Source organism: Cibotium barometz, chromosome 22, assembly GCF_041138505.1.
Source record: "Cibotium barometz isolate CiBa-2024 chromosome 22, ASM4113850v1, whole genome shotgun sequence".
NCBI lineage: Eukaryota > Viridiplantae > Streptophyta > Polypodiopsida > Cyatheales > Cibotiaceae > Cibotium > Cibotium barometz.
Genome location: NC_141067.1, coordinates 11,810,330 through 11,832,139, shown reverse-complemented (window position 1 = coordinate 11,832,139; position 21,810 = coordinate 11,810,330). Strand labels below are relative to the sequence as shown.

At 40.0% G+C, this 21,810-nt stretch overlaps 1 protein-coding gene across 3 annotated transcripts; it reads left to right on the top strand.

Moving 5' to 3' along the window:
- Positions 1-1,212: 1,212 nt before the first annotated feature.
- Positions 1,213-5,518, top strand: OPT3 (oligopeptide transporter). 3 transcript variants are annotated; one of them, XM_086816423.1, is made up of 7 exons: positions 1,213-1,672; positions 1,765-2,338; positions 2,453-2,550; positions 2,656-3,225; positions 3,310-3,565; positions 3,661-3,843; positions 4,298-5,518. In XM_086816423.1, the coding sequence occupies exons 2-7, from the start codon at positions 1,862-1,864 to the stop codon at positions 4,910-4,912; spliced, it is 2,199 nt and encodes a 732-aa protein (XP_086672549.1). In that variant the 5' UTR covers positions 1,213-1,672; positions 1,765-1,861; the 3' UTR covers positions 4,913-5,518. The 3 variants fall into 3 exon arrangements, with proteins under 3 accessions (XP_086672549.1, XP_086672548.1, XP_086672547.1); XM_086816422.1 differs by having other exon boundaries at positions 1,240-1,672; positions 1,797-2,338; XM_086816421.1 differs by having other exon boundaries at positions 1,317-1,672; positions 1,846-2,338.
- The last annotated feature ends 16,292 nt before the right edge of the window (positions 5,519-21,810 follow it).

Below are 21,810 nucleotides of genomic sequence, written 5' to 3'. Positions count from 1 at the left end.
ACTTGGTACAGGATATTTGCTAGTGATCTTTCTACCAAAACAATCATAGTATGCCTAAAAATTTATAAGTGCCAAAAGTGGATTCCTCTCCTTTTTACACAATGAGAATAATGTTGCCTATTGTCTCCAATGATGCATGGCTTTTCACCAAGAGAGTACTTGAGGTAAAGAGCTCTTTTAGGAATGAGGTAGAATGATTGGTGTTAAAAAGGAGGTGTAAAGGTAAGGTTTGATTAGGGGGAGAGAGAGAGAGAGAGAGAGAGAGAGAGAGAGAGGTAAATGCTCTTTTAAAGTCATAGCCATATGAGAAATAAGGGGTGAGGGGGGGTGTGGGTGATAATGATGATGAGTCTTCTAATGTTATAACCAAGCTAGCAAGCTAATATGATCCATATGATGATATTGAAGTGCAAGGAGTGGTACTCAAAGTCAAGATCTCTCAATTGGGAGTCTCGTGTGTAATTTGCTACTCTAAAATATGAGAGAGAGAGAGAGAGAGAGAGAGAGAGAGAGAGAGAGAGAGAGATGTATTGTCATAGCTAAGCTAGTGGGGACCGAGTATGGTCCTAGTATCTCATTCGAAGGCAGAGAGAGAGAGAGAGAGAGAGAGAGAGAGAGAGAGAGAGAGAGAGAGAGATGTAATGTCATAACTAACCTAGTGGACGAGGTATGGTCTTAGTATCTCATTTGAAGGCATCAAAAGATATTGGACCATCCTAAATCTCATTGTAGGCTTTGACATATGTGGCCCATGCAACAATCAAGAGAGGTAGAGAGAGAGATAAGGAAGAGAGAGGAGGGGGGGAAGGGGGAGGAGGTTTAACGCCATAGCCAAGCTCATGGACCATGATACTATTCTCCCATATCGAGGCATCAAATCATATTGGACAATCATTGGTCTCATTATAGGCTACTTGGACGTCATGGTGACTCATGAAACTTGAAACCTCTACCGTCTACGTGTGTGTGTGTGTGTGTGTGTGTGTATGTGTGAGAGTGAGAGAGAGAGAGAGAGAGAGAGAGAACGCAGTTTGTATGTGTGTGGGGACAAAGAAATCCTATTTGGTCAAAAAGGGAAGGGCCATGTCAGCACGGACATGAACACGTGCGAGGCACACGACTGAGCGGTCCACGTGAGCGGATGCTGACTGGGCACGGGAGCAGGTGCTAGCGCGGCCTACGTGCTCTCAGGGGGGTGGAGCTCTGCGATTCACGTCCGCTTTTACGCGTGCTGTGTCCTGGCCTGCGCGTGGCAGTCCGCACTCCGCCCACAAACACACACAACACTCTCTTGTAGTAGGCTGGGGCTCAAGCTAGTGCGTTCGCTTTTACCCTCCATAGCCTCCTCTCTCGTGTATATATGTACGTATGTGTGCATGTGCATGTTGCCCTCCCCTTCCTCCTGCTCCTGCACCTCCCCTTGCCCTTTCGCCTGCACAGAACAGCCTCGCCATCCATGCCCTCATCTTGTTTTCAGCTTCTGCTTCTCACAAAAGGAAGACCCAGCTTGGGGCTGCTTTGCAAGACGTGAGCTATGGCTTCGCTGCAGCAAACCCCATCAGTAGCAACCGTCTCACACAGTGGAGAACGTATGGCTTCCTTCCAAAGCAAGAGTTAAGAGTTCCATGCAGCAGACCTTAACTGGGCACAGCAAAACACACAAGAGGGCCAGGTACTGTCTAAATTGCTCCAACTTTCAAAATCAATTTTGAATTCTACTCCAAATATTTCAGATTTAGAAATTCGCCCCATTTTTTCTTACAGAAAATTTTTCTTAAATGCATGGCACTCATCAGCATCTTGGCAAACCTTTCTGTTAACCTTCTACATGTAACTGGGAGACAGAAACCCATTTACAAAGATGGTACTTGAGACTCAAGATGACAGCGGTGGGTTCCAGCCGGGAGTGGAAGAAGTGGCCCTTACTGTACCCACGACAGATGACCCCTCTCTGCCTGTTATGACTTTCAGGATGTGGGTCCTTGGCATTACATCATGTGTTGTCTTGATGTTCTTGAACACATTCTTCTCCTACCGTACTCAACCCCTTGCAGTAGCGGCTACATTTGCGCAGATTCTGGCCCTTCCAATGGGGCGCTTCATGGCAGCAGTCCTCCCTACAACCCATTATACATTACCTCTACTTGGGTCAAGGTTTACTCTAAATCCAGGCCCTTTTAACATGAAAGAGCATGTCCTCATCACGATCTTCGCAAATGCTGGAGTATCGTTTGGTGGTGGGGATGCATACTCGGTTGGAGTGATCAACATCATCAAAGCCTTCTACAAGAAGAACATTCATTTTATAGCAGGTCTGCTGATTGTTCTCACAACACAGGTAAACATCCTTAGGCATATGATTGTAATCTCAGATAGAGGGGCTTGACAGCATGTCTTGAGCACGCCAAGTCCATGGCATCTTTTTCACTTGTGTTTGCCCATGCATGAGCAGGTTTTAGGATATGGATGGGCGGGCATTTTTCGACGGTATTTGGTCGAACCAGTGCATATGTGGTGGCCCTCAAATTTGGTCCAGGTCTCCCTTTTCAGGTGAATCCAAATTCATCTCTCTTCCCCCATGTATATCGGTGACATAATTTATGTGGATAGGGATCCCAACATGGAACAGTGAATCATTTGATGCTTGTGCTTCAGGACTTTACATGAGAATGGCATCCGGAAGAGGAACGGAGTAACCCGAATGCAGTTCTTCATCATAGTCATGGTGGCTAGCTTTTCATACTACACATTGCCGGGCTACTTCTTCAGTGTTCTCACATTCTTCTCATGGGTATGCTGGGTCTGGCCTCATAACATCACTGCAAATCAGGTCGGCTCCGGTTTCCATGGTCTGGGTATCGGTGCCATTTCCCTGGATTGGGCTGGAGTGTCCTCTTATCTTGGTAGCCCACTTGTGACACCATGGTTTTCCATTGTCAACATCGGGCTCGGGTTCATTTTGTTCATCTACATTGTTGTCCCTATTACATATTGGGGAGACATATATCAGGCAAGGAAGTTTGCGTTGTTCTCAAGTCAGCTGTTCACAGACCATGGCAAGACATATAACATCACCCGTGTCATGACGCCAGACCTCACTTTTGACAGCCCTGCCTATGAAAGCTACAGCAAATTGTACTTGAGCACGTTTTTTGCCCTGTCCACAGGGTTCGGATTTGCAAGGATTGCAGCCACCCTCACTCATGTGGCTTTTTTTCATGGAAAGTAAGTGTTTGATGATTTGCTCACTGCAGAGATCAATTTGTATTTATCTATGTGTATGTCAACCCTCTTCTTTTATATGCACAGGGAGATCCTTCAGCATAGTCAGTCAGCAATGAAGGATGAGAAGACGGATGTGCATTCACAATTGATGAAACAGTACAGAGAGGTTCCCCAGAGCTGGTTCATCATTCTTCTAGTGGTGAGCCTTGTACTCTCTCTTGTGGTATGCATTGTTTGGGAGGATGATGTGCAACTGCTTTGGTGGGGTGTGCTTCTGGCTTGCGGCATTGCGGCATTCTTCACTCTTCCCATTGGGATAATCACAGCAACAACTAATCAGGTTTTCTACATGGATCTCTTGCTTTTTAGAGTAATGTCATAGACTGATGTTGACAAGCATTGGCATAATGAAGTTCACTCTCTTTTATGGTGCAGCCTCCCGGATTCAATGTGTTGGCAGAGTTTTTGATTGGGTATCTACTTCCGGGAAAGCCAATTGCAAATGCACTGTTTAAGACGTATGGCAGGATAAGCATGGCTCATTCAATCTCATTCCTGGCTGACCTAAAGCTTGGTCACTACATGAAGATCCCTCCCAGATGCATGTACACAGCACAGGTAAGATGTTTTCCTCACATCAATCACTCAGTGTATAGATGCCTAGCCCAGACTGTTTATGCGCATGCATGCATAGAGTATACACATCATGCGAACAATGAAGTAGCACTAAATAATGGATCACAATGATGCTAGTGCATGAGAAAAACATTGAAGACATGAATTTTATTGTAATACATGCATTTATAAATTTTATGTGCAGACATGCAGACATGCACATGCACACACAGCATACAATAGATGAACTAGAAGACAGATCACATTAATGCAAGTGCATGAGAAAGGATATATCATTTTCTATGTGACATGTATTTAGTTGTGCTACAGATTACACACACATGCACATGCACACACATCATGCATACAATGAAATTGCACTAAGAGATGGATCACATTGATGCTACTTATAAGATGTGATCTTTTAATGTTATACATGTATTTCTGTCTGCTACAGCTTGTGGGCACTTTGATTGCTGGCACAGTTAACATGTCTATTGCATGGTGGATGCTCACTTCAATAGAGTCCATCTGCGATACAGATGCCCTTCCGCCTGGGAGCCCGTGGACGTGCCCGAAGGATCGTGTTGCATTCGATGCTTCCGTCTTGTGGGGCCTTGTGGGTCCCAGACACCTTTTTGGATCTCTTGGCATTTACAGAAACCTCACCTGGTTTTTCTTGCTCGGGGCATTCCTTCCTATCCCGTTTTGGGTTCTTAGCAAAGTCTATCCAAAAGTAAGATGGATAGCTTTGGTCAACATCCCAGTGTTTCTTGGAGGGTTTTCAACAATGCCCCCAGCCACTCCTGTAAACATCTTCACCTGGTTGATAGTGGGCACTGTCTTCAACTTCTACGTGTTCCACTTCAGGAAAGGATGGTGGCAACGGTACAATTATGTGCTTTCTGCAGCACTAGATGCTGGTACAGCATTTATGGGAGTTTCACTCTATTTTACACTTGGGTTGTCACAGAAGAAACTGCAATGGTGGGGCACACAGATGGACCATTGCCCACTTTCACAGTGCCCAACTGCCCCAGGCATTGTGGTGAAAGGGTGCCCGGTGTTCTGATTGACAATGCTGAAACTTGTGATTGCCCACAGACTGATTCAAGAAGATACCTTGAATGAAAAGGGAGGCACTAGCATGACCCTTGATCTTTCTGTGCATCCTCATGAGTTCATGGGGTCCAAATGTGGGCTCCTAAAAGGCAGATGCTAAGCAATGCATAACTTGTGTTGTTGAGGAAGTTGGTGAGTGAAAGAACTTGGGAATAATAAGCAAGCCACAGGAAACTAACATACTAGCAATAAGTTTACCATGTTGTTATCTCCAATCTAACAGATGGTAAGAACCCAGGCGTTAGGGAGGTCAATCATTTGAAATCCCATAAAAGAACACTGCAAACATGTTGCTGTATACATAAAAACATAGACATAATTAGTATGAGATGGACTCTTTATATGAAAAATAAGCTCCTTGTGTCTGTATCTGGATAAGTGGGAAGAGCATTAGGACTCATAGTATAAGATGCAATGTTTATATGCAATGAGAAGAAAGTTCACAAATTGTTACAAGGGACAGCCACCACTTTCAATTAGCTGCCCTCCTTTTGTAGACACTAAACCCTTAACTTCTTATTAAAATCAAGGTGGCATCTTCTTATTGGTTGAAAAAGTGCACTTTAAATGGTTTTTTTATGCCCATGATTTGGGCCTTATTTTGACCCACGAATGGGTAATTAGCCTTACAGGCCTTCCCAAGTAATCATCCTCACGAACTCTCCTACTATCTAACCACTCAAGTTGTCGCATGTCTAGCCATCCCAAAAGTTGAATTTTTGTTTTAGTGAATGTCTCCTTTAGAGAATGTTATTAACACTCATAAGGACAAGGTAGATCTTCATATACACGTGGACAAAGTTCATGCCTCGTGTAAACATTTACCAAAAGCAACCCACTTTCCATAGTGACAAGGGAGGGGAAGGAGGGAAGAAAGAATGTTGATTGTTGGGTAGATGGTGCACTCTTTTCTCTAAATCCTTTGTCTCGTTCAAACTCTCCATTTCAAGATTTAACTTGTTTTATATGATATGTTGGTATTGTTGAGGTTGGCCTCCTAGGATGCAAATAGCTTGGAAGTCAAGGATGCTACTATGTCAAAGCTCACTTTCTTTATGCACATTATTGTCTCCAATAGATGAAAGCTTACCCACCAAATATGGTAACCAACAAAGTTCTTCAGAGAGCTAGAGGAAGACCTTCCAAAGGTTAAGCATAGACAAGATTGGCTAAAGGAACAAGAAAGAGCAATCACCCTTGAGGTGCACAAGTTTGATGAGCAAATAGAACATCACCATTCCTTCTCCACAAGAATGAGAAGGAAGAGATGAGAAATCATAAATTAAAAGCAACAAAATCTACATAAGTGTCAGGAGCAAACAAAGCATCTTAACATTGAGAACACAATTTTCTCCATGAGAACAAGAATGAGAGACAAAATTGAAGAAACAATAACCACATTGATACGTACTCTTGTTGGAATCAAGCAGTCTGTAGTAATACAAAAATTCCACTTGATGGTGGAGCACAGAAGGAGGATTTTAGCCAGCAAGTAAGTTTGCATGCAAACCACTTTTAGATCCTTTCTTACAAGGTTTGGTGAGATTGATAAAACTAATTAACTGTTAGAATATAGAATAATAGGCATTATGCATCTAGGGGCGATTATAATAATGCATTGGAGATTATGAAAATGTGCATTAAGAAGAAAGACATCCTTGCCATTATTTTAATAGGCCTATTTTATAAAAATAAAATCCATGAACCTAGTTCACACAAAAAAGGTGTGAGCTTACATGTGTGAGTCAACAAACTTGAGTCAACACACATGAGCCTAGAGATGAGAGTTAACACAGGTGAGCCTATAGTCAAAACAAGAATTGGGTTGCTATACTACATTAAGTTATGGAGGAACTTGTCAATCTTAATTGTAAATGACCTATAAAATGCTTAAGATGTAGAATGGACAAATTATAAGTGGCATGTGCACTTATAAAATCATGAATGGGGCTCTTTCGAGTCACGACATGAGAAAGTCACTTCTTCTTGCTCTGTACAAAGTTAATCTAGCTAAGAAGTGTAGGAATGTAGATGCTGGAAGATTCATTGGCAAGTATAACCACAAAATATAGGAAAGCAATAAGGGTATGAATGTTGATTACAATGAGATGAATAATGCTTTTGTTAATTTGAAGATCCCTAAGGAAATGCATGACATTTTTTCGTGGCATTAAATTAAACAAACCATGAAGCAATAAATGGAGAGTCAATAGTTTAAAATTACATTAGTGCTTGAAAAGATATTTGAAGATATACCAAGTGTCAATAGTTTAAAATTACATTAGTGCTTGAAAAGATATTTGAAGACAATCATGCGTATGCAAGCAAAAATGCTATCAATCCTCCCGCTCCTTTTACATGAAAAGGTCAAAGTACAAGTCTAAAAGTGAGAAAAGCATCACATAGATTAGCATCGATTTCTCATGTGATTCTTCACATGCACCACCTAATAGGGAAATTAAAGGTCTGAATTGGATAACACATAATATCAATCCATTTTGAGGAGGTTCACTTTTATAGTTTCCACACTATGATGAGAATTTTTGAGAGGCTTCTCATTGATTATGCCTACATAATGAAGCAAACATGAAGGTACAAAAAACCCTTTTTTTTTTAAAGGATGGCCACAAGGGCACAAAAATTACATGAACAAGCCTCCTATTTAGGTAACTTTTGGGCCCTTGTAGCCACTTTTTTGGGGTTGAATTGGCATCTTGCAATACTTTAAAAAGTTTAAGTTGAGCCCAAAAATGGTACATTGCTTAATCTTGGCCTAAAAAATGAGTACAATGCAAGAAATTGGCTAAGAAAAAAGTTACGTTACAAAATTTAACCCAAAAAAACTTAAATTTAGCCTTAAAAAGAGTGCAATGTGAAAAAAAGTATAATAATAGTTTGGGATTTCAACTCTTTTAAGCATTGCAGGAATATAAGAGGCCAAATCAACAAAAAAAAGGTGGTTGTTGCGACCACCCTTTTCATTGATTTAACCATTATTCACATAGTTTTTACACCCTTGGGGCCCCTTTTTTTGTTGATATGGCCTCTCACATGCCTAATGAATGCTTTAAAAATTGAAATCTAGCCCCATAAGAAAGTTATATGATACAAGCTATATTTATTATATGGAAAGATTACATTTGGGACATTTAAAATTTTGGAATAGGAAAAATATAGTTTTTATTTAACATTTTGTAAGTTAAAAGATTTCTACAATCATGGGGCATAATTAAATAATGGATGTTATCCGAAAAAAAAAATCTTATAAAATAGATTTGAATCAATAAATGAACATGAGAAGAGAAATAAAAAAGATGTTTACACCTAAGGAGAGGGTTTCAACCGCTTGATTTAATCCTTCATATTTTTAAACCTCCTCTTTGCCAAAGGCAAGATAATGCTTATCATGGCATCAGCTATGGCTATAGTGTTAACAAATGATGGAAGCCCGAAATTCTAACTTGTGGCCATAATGCCTACACATACAACTTAACAAAAGCAAATTCTTTTCAAAACTCCTAAAGCTAAAGCATGTTCTTCCCAAGAACATAATTTCTACCAAACAAATTAATCTAAGGCTTAGACCTTGTTCATTTGCCCTAGACTATCTACATTTCTCAAATCCTACTTGAGCTTGTGTATTTCAACACTCCCCCTCAAGATCAAGTTCATATCTTCAACTCTAAGTAGTCTTAGAAACTTTTCAAATTTCTCTCTTGCCAATGCTTTGGTGAAGATATATGATATTTGGCTTCACAAACCTTAGATCCACTTGTCCTTGTAGCACTTTTTCTCTCACAAATTGATAATGTATCTCAATGTATTTGAGTAGGAGCATGGAGCAAGCATGAAACACAAGATTTATCACGGGAGTGAGATTTTTTAGAATATTTTATCATGGGAGTGAATCCAAATAATTATGTGTGATGCATGGTTTATGTGTGAAGCATGGTAGTAAATGATTTCCATTTGTTAGAATTATTTTTGTGAGTGATTCCAAAGTAATTGTGATCTAACATATGGACCATGTTGAGTATAGATCATGAGTCTGGAACAATCAAGATGGACATTGGACGAGATTAACTAGCCGAGCACATGTGCTAAATATTTGATTTTGTATGGTTTGGCCCATTGTACATATGTTGGGCAAGGTTTATTTTTTTATGAGATACTTTAAAAGCATTGGACTAAGGTTCAATTTTGTAAAAGCCCAATTTTGGAAAAGATATGCTATTTATGGCTCCAAGGACTATAATATGATTTAAATAATACATGTAGGAGTGGAGCCACATACATCGAGGGGGAGAGATTGCACCCAATCTTGTGTTCTTTGATTTTTATGCTCTTGTTTTATGCTATGGTGATTATGGTTTATTTTTTCTATTATTCAATTTATGGAATATTTTAATCTCCATGTACCATAGTCTTGTAATAGTGGTATCAGAGCATGGCAAATTCAAGTATTTAATTTGGGTTATGAAGACTTGAAGAAAAATCAAGAAATTGATTTTTACTCAAAGGTTATTGGCTTGGGAGACAAATTTGAAGGGTTTTTAACAAATTCAAAATACTTGCACGAGAAGAGCAGAATCTGCAACAAGGGTGCAAAGGCTTTGGACGAAGACAAGATTCATTAAAAAATCCAGGAGATAAAGAAGAGAAGGTGTGGAAGACCTTTGGGTTAAAGAAGACATGGTTATGTGAATTTTATACACCCTTGGATGTGATTGAAGATCAAGGGCAAGGAAAGGAGGTGGAAAACCACAAGTGGATTTGCAGGAAACCACCCTCTTCAAGCACAAGTGGTTTTCATAGATTGTCAACCTCTTGTCTATATGGATGGGATGAACGGGATCTTGGCAATCATCTTCTAATTTCAAAATTACAAGATCTTCTCAACTCAATAAATCCATAATCGAGGTGTGGAGGTGTGGACGGCTCTTAATTATTATTATTTTATATCTTCTTCAATTATTAAGCACTGAAGTGAAGCATGCACGGAGAATTAAAGCCAACATTTAATTTAAAAAAAATATTACTTCTCTCCTTTCCCTCCAATGCATGGTCGCGCGGAATTTTCTTCTCTCCACCATGGTGATGAAACGGCGGGTGGTTTATTGGGTTACGTAGGCCATCCGTTTTACAAGCCGTCAGCACCCTTCGTTTGGTTTGGTGAAGCTTTTGCAAAGCTTAATAAACTTAGCAAAGCTTTGATAAAGCTTAGTATTAAAAGCTTTGATAAATCTTTAATCTTTTAAAAACAAAAACAAAACAAAAAAGCTTAATTGATAAGCTTATATACAAGCTTAACTTCAAAAGCTTTTGAAAGTTTCAAAGAAGAAAAGGGGGCACAATTCAAAGGAAATTCATGAATTTCAGGATTACAAAAATTATTGGAAGTTATTCATATTATTTGGAAGCCTATTCTTGGCGTTATTTCTCAGTAAATTTCTAAAGATTTTTCGAAGTGGTTTGGAACGGGCTTTCTTCCGAATTATCGACATCACAGTATTATTGGATTATTATTCTTATTATTTTATTCGACGCCATCAACTTCGAGTGCTTCAACACGCCTTCTTTTGAAATACATGGCAGCCTGATAAACTTGCTACCTTTTCTATTTCATTTCTGCATTTCCATATTATTTTACTTGCTTTTTCTACAATGGCAATCTATCCACAACCACCTACTATCCAGGATCAAATGTACTTCAAGCTCAGTTGTTAAGTGAGAAGAAGTAAAGAGAAGATTTAGAGCGAAAATTTATTCGTCCCGTAAGAAGTGAAGACGTGCATATTCGGAATCTAATTCTTTGGATTCTGACAAGGACCCTATCCAAAGGACTATGTGAGATTCTCTCAAAGCTCAAGAGTCTCAAAAGGGACACAAAATCAACAGAAAGGCTTTTACTTTTCTAGATTATGATGGCAAAAAGGATGCATATGTCATACTCACATGGTTAACCAACTTGATGATTATTTTTTTGGAGAAAAATTTTATGAGAAGGATAAGGTTAAATGTGCTACTAATCATTTGGTAAGCGATGCAGCTCTTTAGTGGAATATTACTAGACACGGCAAATGCAAACCAAAGTCATGGAAAGAATTCCAGAAGCTGATCAAAAAGGATTTCTTACCTCCGTCATATAAGAGTAAAGCCAGATAGAAATGGAACATTTTTAGACAGCTCGAAAAGGAGAATATATCAGCCTATGTTGACAAATTTTGGCAAAATTTATTGCAACTTCAAGCTATCAAGAAAGTATGTGAAAAAGAGCAAAGGAGGAAGTTCATAGCAGGTTTGAATCCAGTTAGAAGTGAACATGTTTCATCCTTGCCCTCTTAGCAATGCCATCTCTCTAGAAACAAATTTCAAGAGACACTACAGTGACAAATTCTCATATTCCTCAGTTTTCTCGATCCAAACATTCTGAGAAGTTTCAGCACAAAGATGACATAGGGAAGGACAATGGTTCATAAGTGAATGGAAAGAAAAATGAAACTGCAAAGAAGACCAACAATGGGGATCAAAAATCTCATGTGATTACATGAGATTACACCTGTAGCATGTGATTACATGCTACTACATGTGTGACAAAGAAGGACACTATGCATATGAGTGCCCAGAAAAGACAAAGAATCGAGTTGTAGTCGTGAACGTGGCTAAACACGAAGACAAAGGTGACTAACCTAAATAAGAGGATACTCCCAATCATGATTTCTACCACTAGAGAGGTAAGCCTAAAACTCATACTCATGCATTGCTTAATTATTTTTTAAAAGAATTTAGAGTCCTTAGGTGACTTTCTTGCCAAGCAAGAGGGGAAAAACTATAGTTAAAATTCAAATACATTGGTCAAGATAGTTCAATTATTGATTTGAACTTTCTATACGTGGAAGAAAATACATATTAGACCATTCACGTTTTGCTACCATCATACATTTGCAATAATGGCACCAACCAAACTCATATGACATAATATTGGGGAGACCCTTCATGAGGGAATCCATATTGGTGCACGATTAGGCATTAAATCATGTGTATATGCATAGGGATTTACAAATTTTAAAGATAGATCTAAGGACGTGGAGAGCACACCCCATGGAAGGGCAACTGCTCGATAATTATTTGGTCACAACTGAGCGGACATCCGTACAAATATGCCAGCCCATGGTGGAAAATTCCAAAGAGGAAGAGAAATGTATGCATTGCTAACCCAAATATGTTCCGATGGTGACCAAACTTTGCAAGCATGTGGGGGTGGGTCGCCCCCACATGCTTGCAAAGTTTGGTTCCCATCGGTGGTTCCCATCGGAGCATGTTTAGGTACAATGGTATTGGCGAGAACCAGATTTTACATGGCCTCCTAAGCACTAAGAGAGTTGAAAAATTCGCACTAGGTGCTAAGAACTATCCCAAACATGCTCCGATGGGGATCAAACTTTGCAACCATGTGGGGGTGGGTCCCCCCCACCACAAGCTTGTAAAGTTTGGTCCCCACTGAAGCATGTTTGGGTACGATGGTATGGGGAAGACACGGATTTTTCCTCCTCCTAATTTCAGTAAAAAACTGGATGCATGTGGTAGTTACCATAGATATGATGCAACTCCGAGAAACCCAATATGTGAAATCTGAAACTATTCCCACTACCTCTATCTGTATGGTCAATTGGCAAACCATTGATGAGGAATCAGAATAGGATGTCTCCAGCATAGAAGGGATTGGATCACAAGGCCGTAACGATGTCCAACGCCTTAGAAGATGGCGAAAGCAGAAACGATATATTGCTTGACGAAATGCCCTACCTACGAAGAAAACCCACGGATGCTTTAGTGGCTGAGACACCTCGAAGATACTAAGGTACACGATGAGTTTTCTAAGGATTGGGGTGAGGAATTGAGTAAGATATCACTTGAAGGGAAACATAAGGAGGAAGTCATCCTTCAAGAACCAGAAACGCCTAAGCTTACGAAAGCTGGGTGCCAAAAATGAAACAAAGCTTTGGCAGAAGCTGAGCACAAGAGGCCATGAAAGTTATGGCTAAAACAAAAAGTGAGAATGAGGATAAAGTAGACTTGCTTTCAGTACCCAACCATTTCAAAACCTACAAAGTTGACGAACGAAAGGTGGTCCGACTGACGGCAAAAAGAGTCAAGGAAGATGAGTTGTCCACATCAGACGATGGCCCAGTTGAAGTCAAGGAAGTTGATATTGCAGGACCAGGGGAGGAGCCAAACTTGTTTATATCGCTAAAAACTTGACTTATGGTGAAGAAGATGAGCTCGTTACTCTCCTTAAGGAGTTTAAGGATTGTTTCACCTGGAACTATAAGGAGATGAAGGGTGTACCACCTAAGGTGGTGCAACATACAATCCCAATCATGGAAGGATCAAGACCAACGAGGCAGAAACCATACCGGATGAATCCTAAATATGCGAAAATTATAAAGGAGGAAATCGATAAACTATTGTTGTGGATTTCATCTATGAGATAGAACATACGGATTGGTTGTTACCAATCGTAATAGTGCCAAAAAAGAATGGGAAACTTAGGGTATGTGTCAATCTTAAAAAGGTCAACGCAGCTATACTAGAAAACACTATTATTCATTGCCCTATATGGAACACGTTTTGGAGAGAGTGGCTGGTGAGGAACCTTACAGCTTCTTGGATGGATTTTCAGGCTACAATCAGGTGTCTATAACACCAGAAGACCAGCATAAGACAGCCTTCAATACAATGTGGGGGACGTTTGCTTACAAAGTCATGCCTTTCGGTCTCATCAAAGCCCTAGCAACATTTCAACGATTAATGTGCATAGCCTTCAAAGACTACTTGTAGAAGTGGTTAGAGGTATTCATTGATGATATGTGTGCACACTCTCGATGGGCAGACCGTCTGGCTTGCTTAAGGAAGGTGGTTGAGCGATGTCGATTATATCGTATATCCCTAAATCCTTTAAAGTGCTAATTTTGGGTCAAACACAGTGTGATATTGGGACACATTGTCTCTAAGAACGGTACATCCACAGATCAAGGTCAAGTTGATCTTGGAACTGCCACCACCCACTAATTACAAAGGTGTGCAAAGATTTATGGGGCCACGTTGGGTATTATCGTCACTTCATAATCTTTTAGGCTAAAATTTTCAGGCCATTATACAAGCTACCCATTATCTTTGAATGGACTGAGGAATGCTAGGAAGCATATAATCGATTAAAGTAGGCACCTAATTGGGTTCTTATATTCATGTGCATATCGATGCATCGAACTTTGCTATTGGATGCGTACTAGCGCAGCCTGGTGAGTTCAGATTGGACTACCCAGTCTGCTTCACTAGTCTCGTCAATTGAATGATACAAAGGTGAATTACACTACTACAGAGCAAGAAGGGTTGGTCATGGTTTATGCAGTCAAGAAGTATCGACATTACCTATTGGCCAACAAATTCATGTTCTTCGTGGACCATCAGGCCTTATTATATTTAGTGAACAAGCCTTGCACCCCACGAGGAGAATCACACGCTGGTTGCTATTACTATTGGAATTTGACTTTACAGTTTACGGGTGAGAAAGGGGACACAGCATGTGTTGGCCGATCATATGTCAAGAATTCCAAATGGGGAACCAACAACTAGTGTTACCTTATCAATTAATTATGAGAGAACTATAAACTAGGTAAGGACAATGTCCTAAGAAGATGTGTGATAGAAGTCTCGATTTTGGATGAAGCACATTCAGGGATAACCGGCGGAGGACATTTTGCTGGAGAGATTACCGCTTGCAAGGTGCTTTAAGCAGAACTATGGCGGCCTACATTGTTCGGGGATGCCATAGAGTTTATCAAAAGATGTGAGAAATGTCAGTGATTTGCTATCCCGCAACAAAGGGACAGAATGCCACTCACCCCTTTTATTGTCAGACAACCTTTCGAGAAATGGGGGATTGATTTTGTTAGACCTATTAGTCTAGCGGCGCATCCATCACACAAGCCCGATATGTAATTGTGGCCACAGACTATTTCACTAAATGGGCAAAGGGCCAGAGCCTCTAAGTGAGCTAATGCACGAACAACAACAAAGTTCTTATATGAGCAAGTTATCTCGAGATTCGGCTACCCATTAGAGTTAGTCCCGGTTCACATTTCATTAATGAGGTGGTTGATCACTTACTTTTTGGATTCCTAGTAGTCCATCGGAAGTCATCACCTTATTATCAATAGGCTAATGGTCAAGCAGAGAGGTCAAGCAGAGAGTACAAACAAGATTTTGTTTACTATCTTGACAAAAACATTGGAAGCAAGTCGAACGGCAGACTGGGAGCATAAGCTAAGAGCAGCCTTATGGGCAGACCGAACATCATATAGGGTAGCGATGGGATACACTCCCTTCCGTCTAGCTTATGGTGTTGAGGCAGTAATGCCTATGGAATACCTAGTTCCAAGCTTAAGGATTGTAACGGAAAATGCATTAGTTGAAAGGCTAATCGATTTACATAAGCTTGATGAGACCAGAGTAATTGCATTGCATGGACTTATGGTCAAAAAACTACGAAGAAAACACTGGTTCGACAATAACTTAAAACAAAAAGAACTAGAAACGGGGGACCTTGACCAGATGTATGGTGTAGGGAGCACTAGAAAAAAGAAACTCAAGTATAGAGGCCTAGGACCCTTTTGAGTGTCCGAGATCACACCTCAGCAGGGGTCGGTTAGAATTGAGACAATTGAGGGCATACATATGGAGGGTTACGTCAATGGAAGAAAAAATCCAGCAAGCTCAAGAAGAGGCTAAGGCAAGGGAGGCCAAAGCCAAACAAATACTTCAGAGAAGAGAATGTTGCACGTGAACATGGCTTCACTAACTCTCCTAGATGAAGAGGAACTAAACATTGAGCCAGCGCGACTCAGGGTGGGACTCTCTACAGCTAAATGTCATGCAACGAGCATTGCATTGATAGATATGGGATTAAGTCATAACCTAATCTCATATGAGACATGGGTAGCCTTAGATAAACTGCACCTTGAAACCACCAATGCATAAGTATGCAGTGTGCACCTGACAACTACAAAAACTGAGGGATTTTTAAGTGTTAATACTTCAATCAAAAATAATTCCTTGTTTGGGAAGGTGTTTGTCATGCCTGTAGGTTCCATGGAGGAGGAAATGATCCTAGGACGATCCTGGATTTGCACTAGCAACTATTATATTCAATGGGAGAAGAAGAGGACATCACTGTTGAACGAGGGAAACAATGTTATTTTCATACCCTTATGGAGCTTGATAAACATATGAAAGTAGACCATGATTAAGGATATAGAAACACCAAGCAAGCTCATGAAGAAAAAATGGCATCAATTCCACAATCCCTAAGCAAAAAGCAGCCCAAGTCAATGGGTACATAGCAGTGGGTACCTAAGGGTCAACTTGGAAACCAGCTCTACAAGGATGAGAAGGGCGTCAATAAGGAATCAACAAGGAGGGTTCAAAAGGGAGACAAGGGATAGAAATGGTCTTCACAGGTAAGTTGGCGGTACTCCAAACAAAACAACACTCCACAAAGCATTCAAAAGGATTTGCTAATGGCACAAGGTTATTACCAAGGCAATACAATAGTATGGGTGCCCAAACTCCAAACTAAAACCAATGCTAAGAGTGCACGAACATTGGTGTGGAGGAAGAAGCCAACCCAACATGACGGGTTAAATATAACCAAACCAATACTTGTAACCACCTCCATCAAGGAGATGGACAAGGACATAGAAAGGAGGAAAAAGAAGGTGCAATAAATGGACACTGATACAAGCCCCAATCCAAAGGACTCAATAGAAACATTGTTCAGTTGGGTGGAGGGAAGAGTTAAGCACTCTCACACGGAGTTAAAATGCCTGTAACAACACCTACCCCCAGAAGTGCCAAAGTACCACCTTGGTTTCCATGGCAATAAAAAGTTGAAGGTATCCATTAGTCATACAATGGATACAATGTAAAATTGGGTATCATTCACTTCTTTGAATGCATGGTTGCATGTCTGAGCATGAAGAGAAATATAGGGTATCAAGCTTGCACACACATGGTCCAAAAAGGTTCACGCCGTGAACTGGTACAACATAGTTCACGTCGTGAACTGGTACAAAATAGTTCATGCCGTGAACTGATCCAAAATGTTTCACGCTGTGAACTGGTACAAAATAGTTCGCGCCATGAAACGGTTACTTTTTGTGAACCAATCGTAGGAAGACATGTGGCATTCTTCATTAAGGCAACCGTCTAGTCTAACAGCTACGCAATAAATCCAAAATTCTTTCCTTTTTCTGTCATTTTGCAATCGCCGGTCATCGTGTGCACAAATGCAGTAAATCAAGCCTTCCTTGCATCGCCTTCCTCCTCACTTCTTCGAGTTCAATTAACACCTATGTGCTGAGGTGGGAGCTTGGGCCTTTCCTTGTGTTTTCTTATCTTTCGTGTGTTGAAATCATTAATTATCATCATTGCATGCTTTTGTCGAGCAATGTCTTTGCTTGTCAAAAATGTATTTGATTGTCAAACAATGTCATAATAATTGATTGCCCTCATGATCATTCTTGCACAAAACTCTGTTCTGTCTGATCTAATAATGCATTGATCGAATTTATAAAAAATGAAACCTAAATACTTCACGGCTACATCAAACAATGTGCAAACTCACGGCTACACCAAAAAAACTAGCAAACTCATGGCTACGCCAAAAAACTTGCAAACTCATGGCTACCAAAAAAAAAAAGACTGCAAACTCACGGATATCCAACTCACGGAAATCCAACTCATGGATTTCCAACTCACGGATTTCCATCTCATGGAAATCCAACTCATGATGGAACTAACTCTCACGGGTTTACCCCTCACGGCCTGCACTTTCACAGTTTTAACACCCGCACTTTCACGGTACTTAATTTGACCTTGTCATATCACAGCTAACATATCCTGTTAATTTCTCACACCACTAACACATTTCCCATCACAATTAACCTTCTTACCATTCAAAAACAGAGAAGAAAAAGAAAAAAGACAACAACAAGGCATGGCATATGCCCCACCAGTCTATGGACTGATCTTTTTTTTATGTACAAATGTCGACCTCAGACCTAGAAGCCGCAGAGACCCCCACGCTGACACAAGCTAGTGTGATAGGATCCCCAGTGAGCCAAAAGAAAAGACCAACATGGGGCCCAAAGATGAACTACTTGGGTCCATACGCTCAGGCTTTCCATGGTGCCATCGTTAGTAAAGAGATTCACACAGCGCATGGAAAGGTGGCTTTGCACTACCACAGCCCGGAGTGCCTCCAGATTCTGGAAGAGGCAGAAGTTAAAGACAAGCTGGAGAAGGTGTGCCTCAGGAGGATGGCATAGGTTCTCCCCCAGAACATAAACAGAGAACTTTGTGTAGAATATATAAACATGTACGACAAAGCCACCAAGAGGGGGACAATGACAAAAGCAGATGGAACCACGGAGCAAGTTTTAATCATCGAAGAATCAATACATGAGACTCTGCAGCTCCCACCACTAATAAAAATACATACACATGCCTTTGACAAGATGTCCCTAGATGCCATGTTGAAGAAAAGCTCCTACAACTCTAATGGAGCTAAATACGAGAACATCAGGGATGAAGTCACAGAAAAGGCATGCAAGGCTATGTCACTAATCATTGAAGTGAAGCCAGTGGATAGGTACAATAGGGTGCCACTGAATCGAATCGCAAAGGTGCATGAAGAAAAGGAGGAGGATTGGGCCTATTACATCCACAGGGAGACGGCGAACTACCTTAAGTCCTATCAATCAAAGATTTGCAACCCGTTACCTGATGACACAGGTACTGAATTGTGTGGCTTGGAGGCCTCTCCCCCAAAACCAGAACCAAAAGAGCGAATGCAATTGGCACTCCTCACAGAGCAACCAACGCTGACTACTGTAGAAATGTAAGAAGGACAAGCTGTAGTCATGGAGACTAAAGCGATAATGAAGGAGATCAAGAGAGGAAGGAAAAAGAAGCCTGAAAGAAAGATGAGAGGCTTCATACCAGATGTGGCTGAAGAAACACAAAGAATTGAGGCTAAAGTTGCACATGAAATCAAGTCATACCAGGAAGTACTAGGGCAGCAAGAAGCCAGTGTTAGTGAGGCCACATGAGAAGAGAGGACAAAATCACAACAAATGACTCCTCCTCAAAGCCTAGCTCAATTAATCTTCAAAAACCTGTCTCCCCTGAAGAATTCTACTATGTCAGACACACTGTGAGGTTGCAGCTAGAGCCTGAAGTAGAAGCAGTGCCAATGGAAGTGCCCCAAGAACTTGAAGAAGCTACATCGCTCCCAGTGCAAGTCACAGAAGCACCATTGGATACACACAAAAGGCCAAGGGCTGAAGATACACCCAGTCCAAGCAAAAGGAGGTGTCTAGAGGACGAGGAGGTGATACTAGAGACTTCATTCCTACACAATACGAGGAGGACGAGGAGGTGATACTAGAGACTTCATTCCTACACAATATGGATTATGAAAAATTCTTTCAAGAAACTGTGGAAGGACTGGATGAGCTCCTGAATCTGCCACATACAAGATTGGAAGGGGCAGCAGCCGTGGGAGCAGGAACAACGGGTATGGCAGTGCCATCTCCTCACGACCCATATGCTTCATGATGGCAATGCCACACTCTGGAAGCAAGTTCAAGAGGCAAACAACCAAGTGCAGACCTTGCAAGAACACCTAACAGCGCAAAGGCCACCCATAGGGATGTGATAATGAAGAGTTTAAAGACAACCGAGGAGCAGGAAGCCATGCACCAGTGCTGGAAAACAATAATTTGGTTCTCAGCCAAACTATTGTGCAAAGAATTAAAGAGAATATAGATTTGAAAGCGCAGCTGGAGCAGGCTACAGAACAACTTTAGAAGGAAGCCTCCCATAACCAAGAGCTAGCAGCATAAAAAAAGATTTTTTTTAAATTCTAAAAAAAAGCTTTCAAAGCTTGGAAAAAAAGGAGAAAATACGAAATTTGAGAAAAATATTCTTTGGATTTTTTGAAAATTTTCTCTTGGAGCCCTTTGGCTTTCCGCATTCCTAGAAACCGTATTAGCTTTCCGAATTCCAGAAAATCTTTTGACCTTTCAGATTCCGGAAACTTTTGACCTTTCACATTCTGATTTTTTTTTCTTTTCATTTTCCTGTTGGCTTTCCGTATTCCGGAAAAACCATTGGGATTCTGAAATTTTTTGACCGTTCGTATTTTATTATGTTCGAGATTAATTAAAAATTCCTAAAAATTAGTGACAAATTAGACAAAGGTTATTTTAAATTTCTGGAAAATGTGGGTTTGGTGATTGGCATGTGGTGTGTTCATTCGGGCGCCCGTAACCATTCAAATTCCTTTATAATATATTTTTTGACCCATAAATTTGGAAAATTCATTAAAATTGTAAATTTTCATTGGATTTGAGAATTGTCAGGTGGAATTGAAAATTTCGTAAACGATGGGATTCTCAAGAAAAATTAGGAATATTCTAGAAATTATTTTTAAAAATCCTAGAAATTGGTATTTTTTAAATATCAATGGTATTTTGACAAATTTAATTGCTAAAAATTTTCTAAAAAAATATAAGTTTGGAATGCCATAAGATAGGTTTGGTGGAATTCAAAATTATCATATTTTGAGGCCCTATAAAATTAGGAAAAAATAGAAAAAAATCTTGATAATTCTTTTTCTTGAGAATTTAATATTTTTGAGGGTTATTTAATATTGAAGTATGTTTTCTCGTGTTGAAATTAGATAGATGCGAGTTATTCGCATATTATTAATAGGATTATACCTCGTATTAGTGAGTGCTACAAACATGTGTTTCACTTGCTTACTTTGGAGTTTTGCTTGAACGACACCACATTCATATACTCCAGATTGATAAGTTGGCTCTAAGTTGGCCACTAATTTTAATGCTTCTTTTGGCATGATTAATGACCATTAAATGGCATGCATTAATTTTTATGATCAACTATGGTTTTCATGGATTTGAGGAGCTTCTATGCTTTTATTTTATAAAGATCTTTTGATCTTTTGGATAATTTCATGTGCTTTGAAGGTAGCATTTGCCTTCGTTTTTTGCATGTAATTTTGGACTATATTCCTTGTACTCTTGTACATATTCCAATTTAGATACCTAGTTGCTTATGTATCTAGGTGAATTGTTATTTTTTCTACCCCAACTTCATGTGCTTTGAAGGTAGCATTTGCCTTCGTTTTTTGCATGTAATTTTGGACTATGTTCCTTGTACTCTTGTACATATTCCAATTTAGATACCTAGTTGCTTATGTATCTAGGTGAATTGTTATTTTTTCTACCCCAACTTTATTGAGTTTATTGGGTAGTTATCATTAGAAAGATGCCAATAATTCAAATTCTTTTCTAATGATGTACTCGAAAAGAGTTATTCCTTGATGTAGTCATAGGTATATGTAGTCATAGGTATATGGAGACAAGTTTTAGCATGTGAAAGTCTAGGATAAGGCCATCTTATTCCTTTTATACAGGATTTCATTCATATTTCCTAGACGACATACTAGGGAGCTTCAAATCAATAAGGTATGTACGTGTGGTATCATGGTGGTATGGGACACTAACGATCCCTCATATATATTATCTTATGGGATAAGTTGGGCTCAGGATTGTTGCTTTGCTTACATCACTTAGCATGTGGACCTCAACATTCAAAGACAATCTCATTTTTTGAGTTCACTTGAAGTTATAATGTAGGCATTGTCTAGATAAATTTCTTTTATCTATAGTATGTATGTATTGATGAGTGTAATCTCGTCGA

Excerpts from the sequence above, each read along its gene's own strand:
- OPT3 (XM_086816421.1), top strand. The coding sequence starts at position 1,626 with ATGCAGCAGACCTTAACTGGGCACAGCAAAACACACAAGAGGGCCAG. Across the intron at positions 1,673-1,845 it reads AAAACACACAAGAGGGCCAG|AAACCCATTTACAAAGATGG; the intron begins GTACTGTCTAAA and ends ACTGGGAGACAG. Across the intron at positions 3,566-3,660 it reads TCACAGCAACAACTAATCAG|CCTCCCGGATTCAATGTGTT; the intron begins GTTTTCTACATG and ends TTTATGGTGCAG.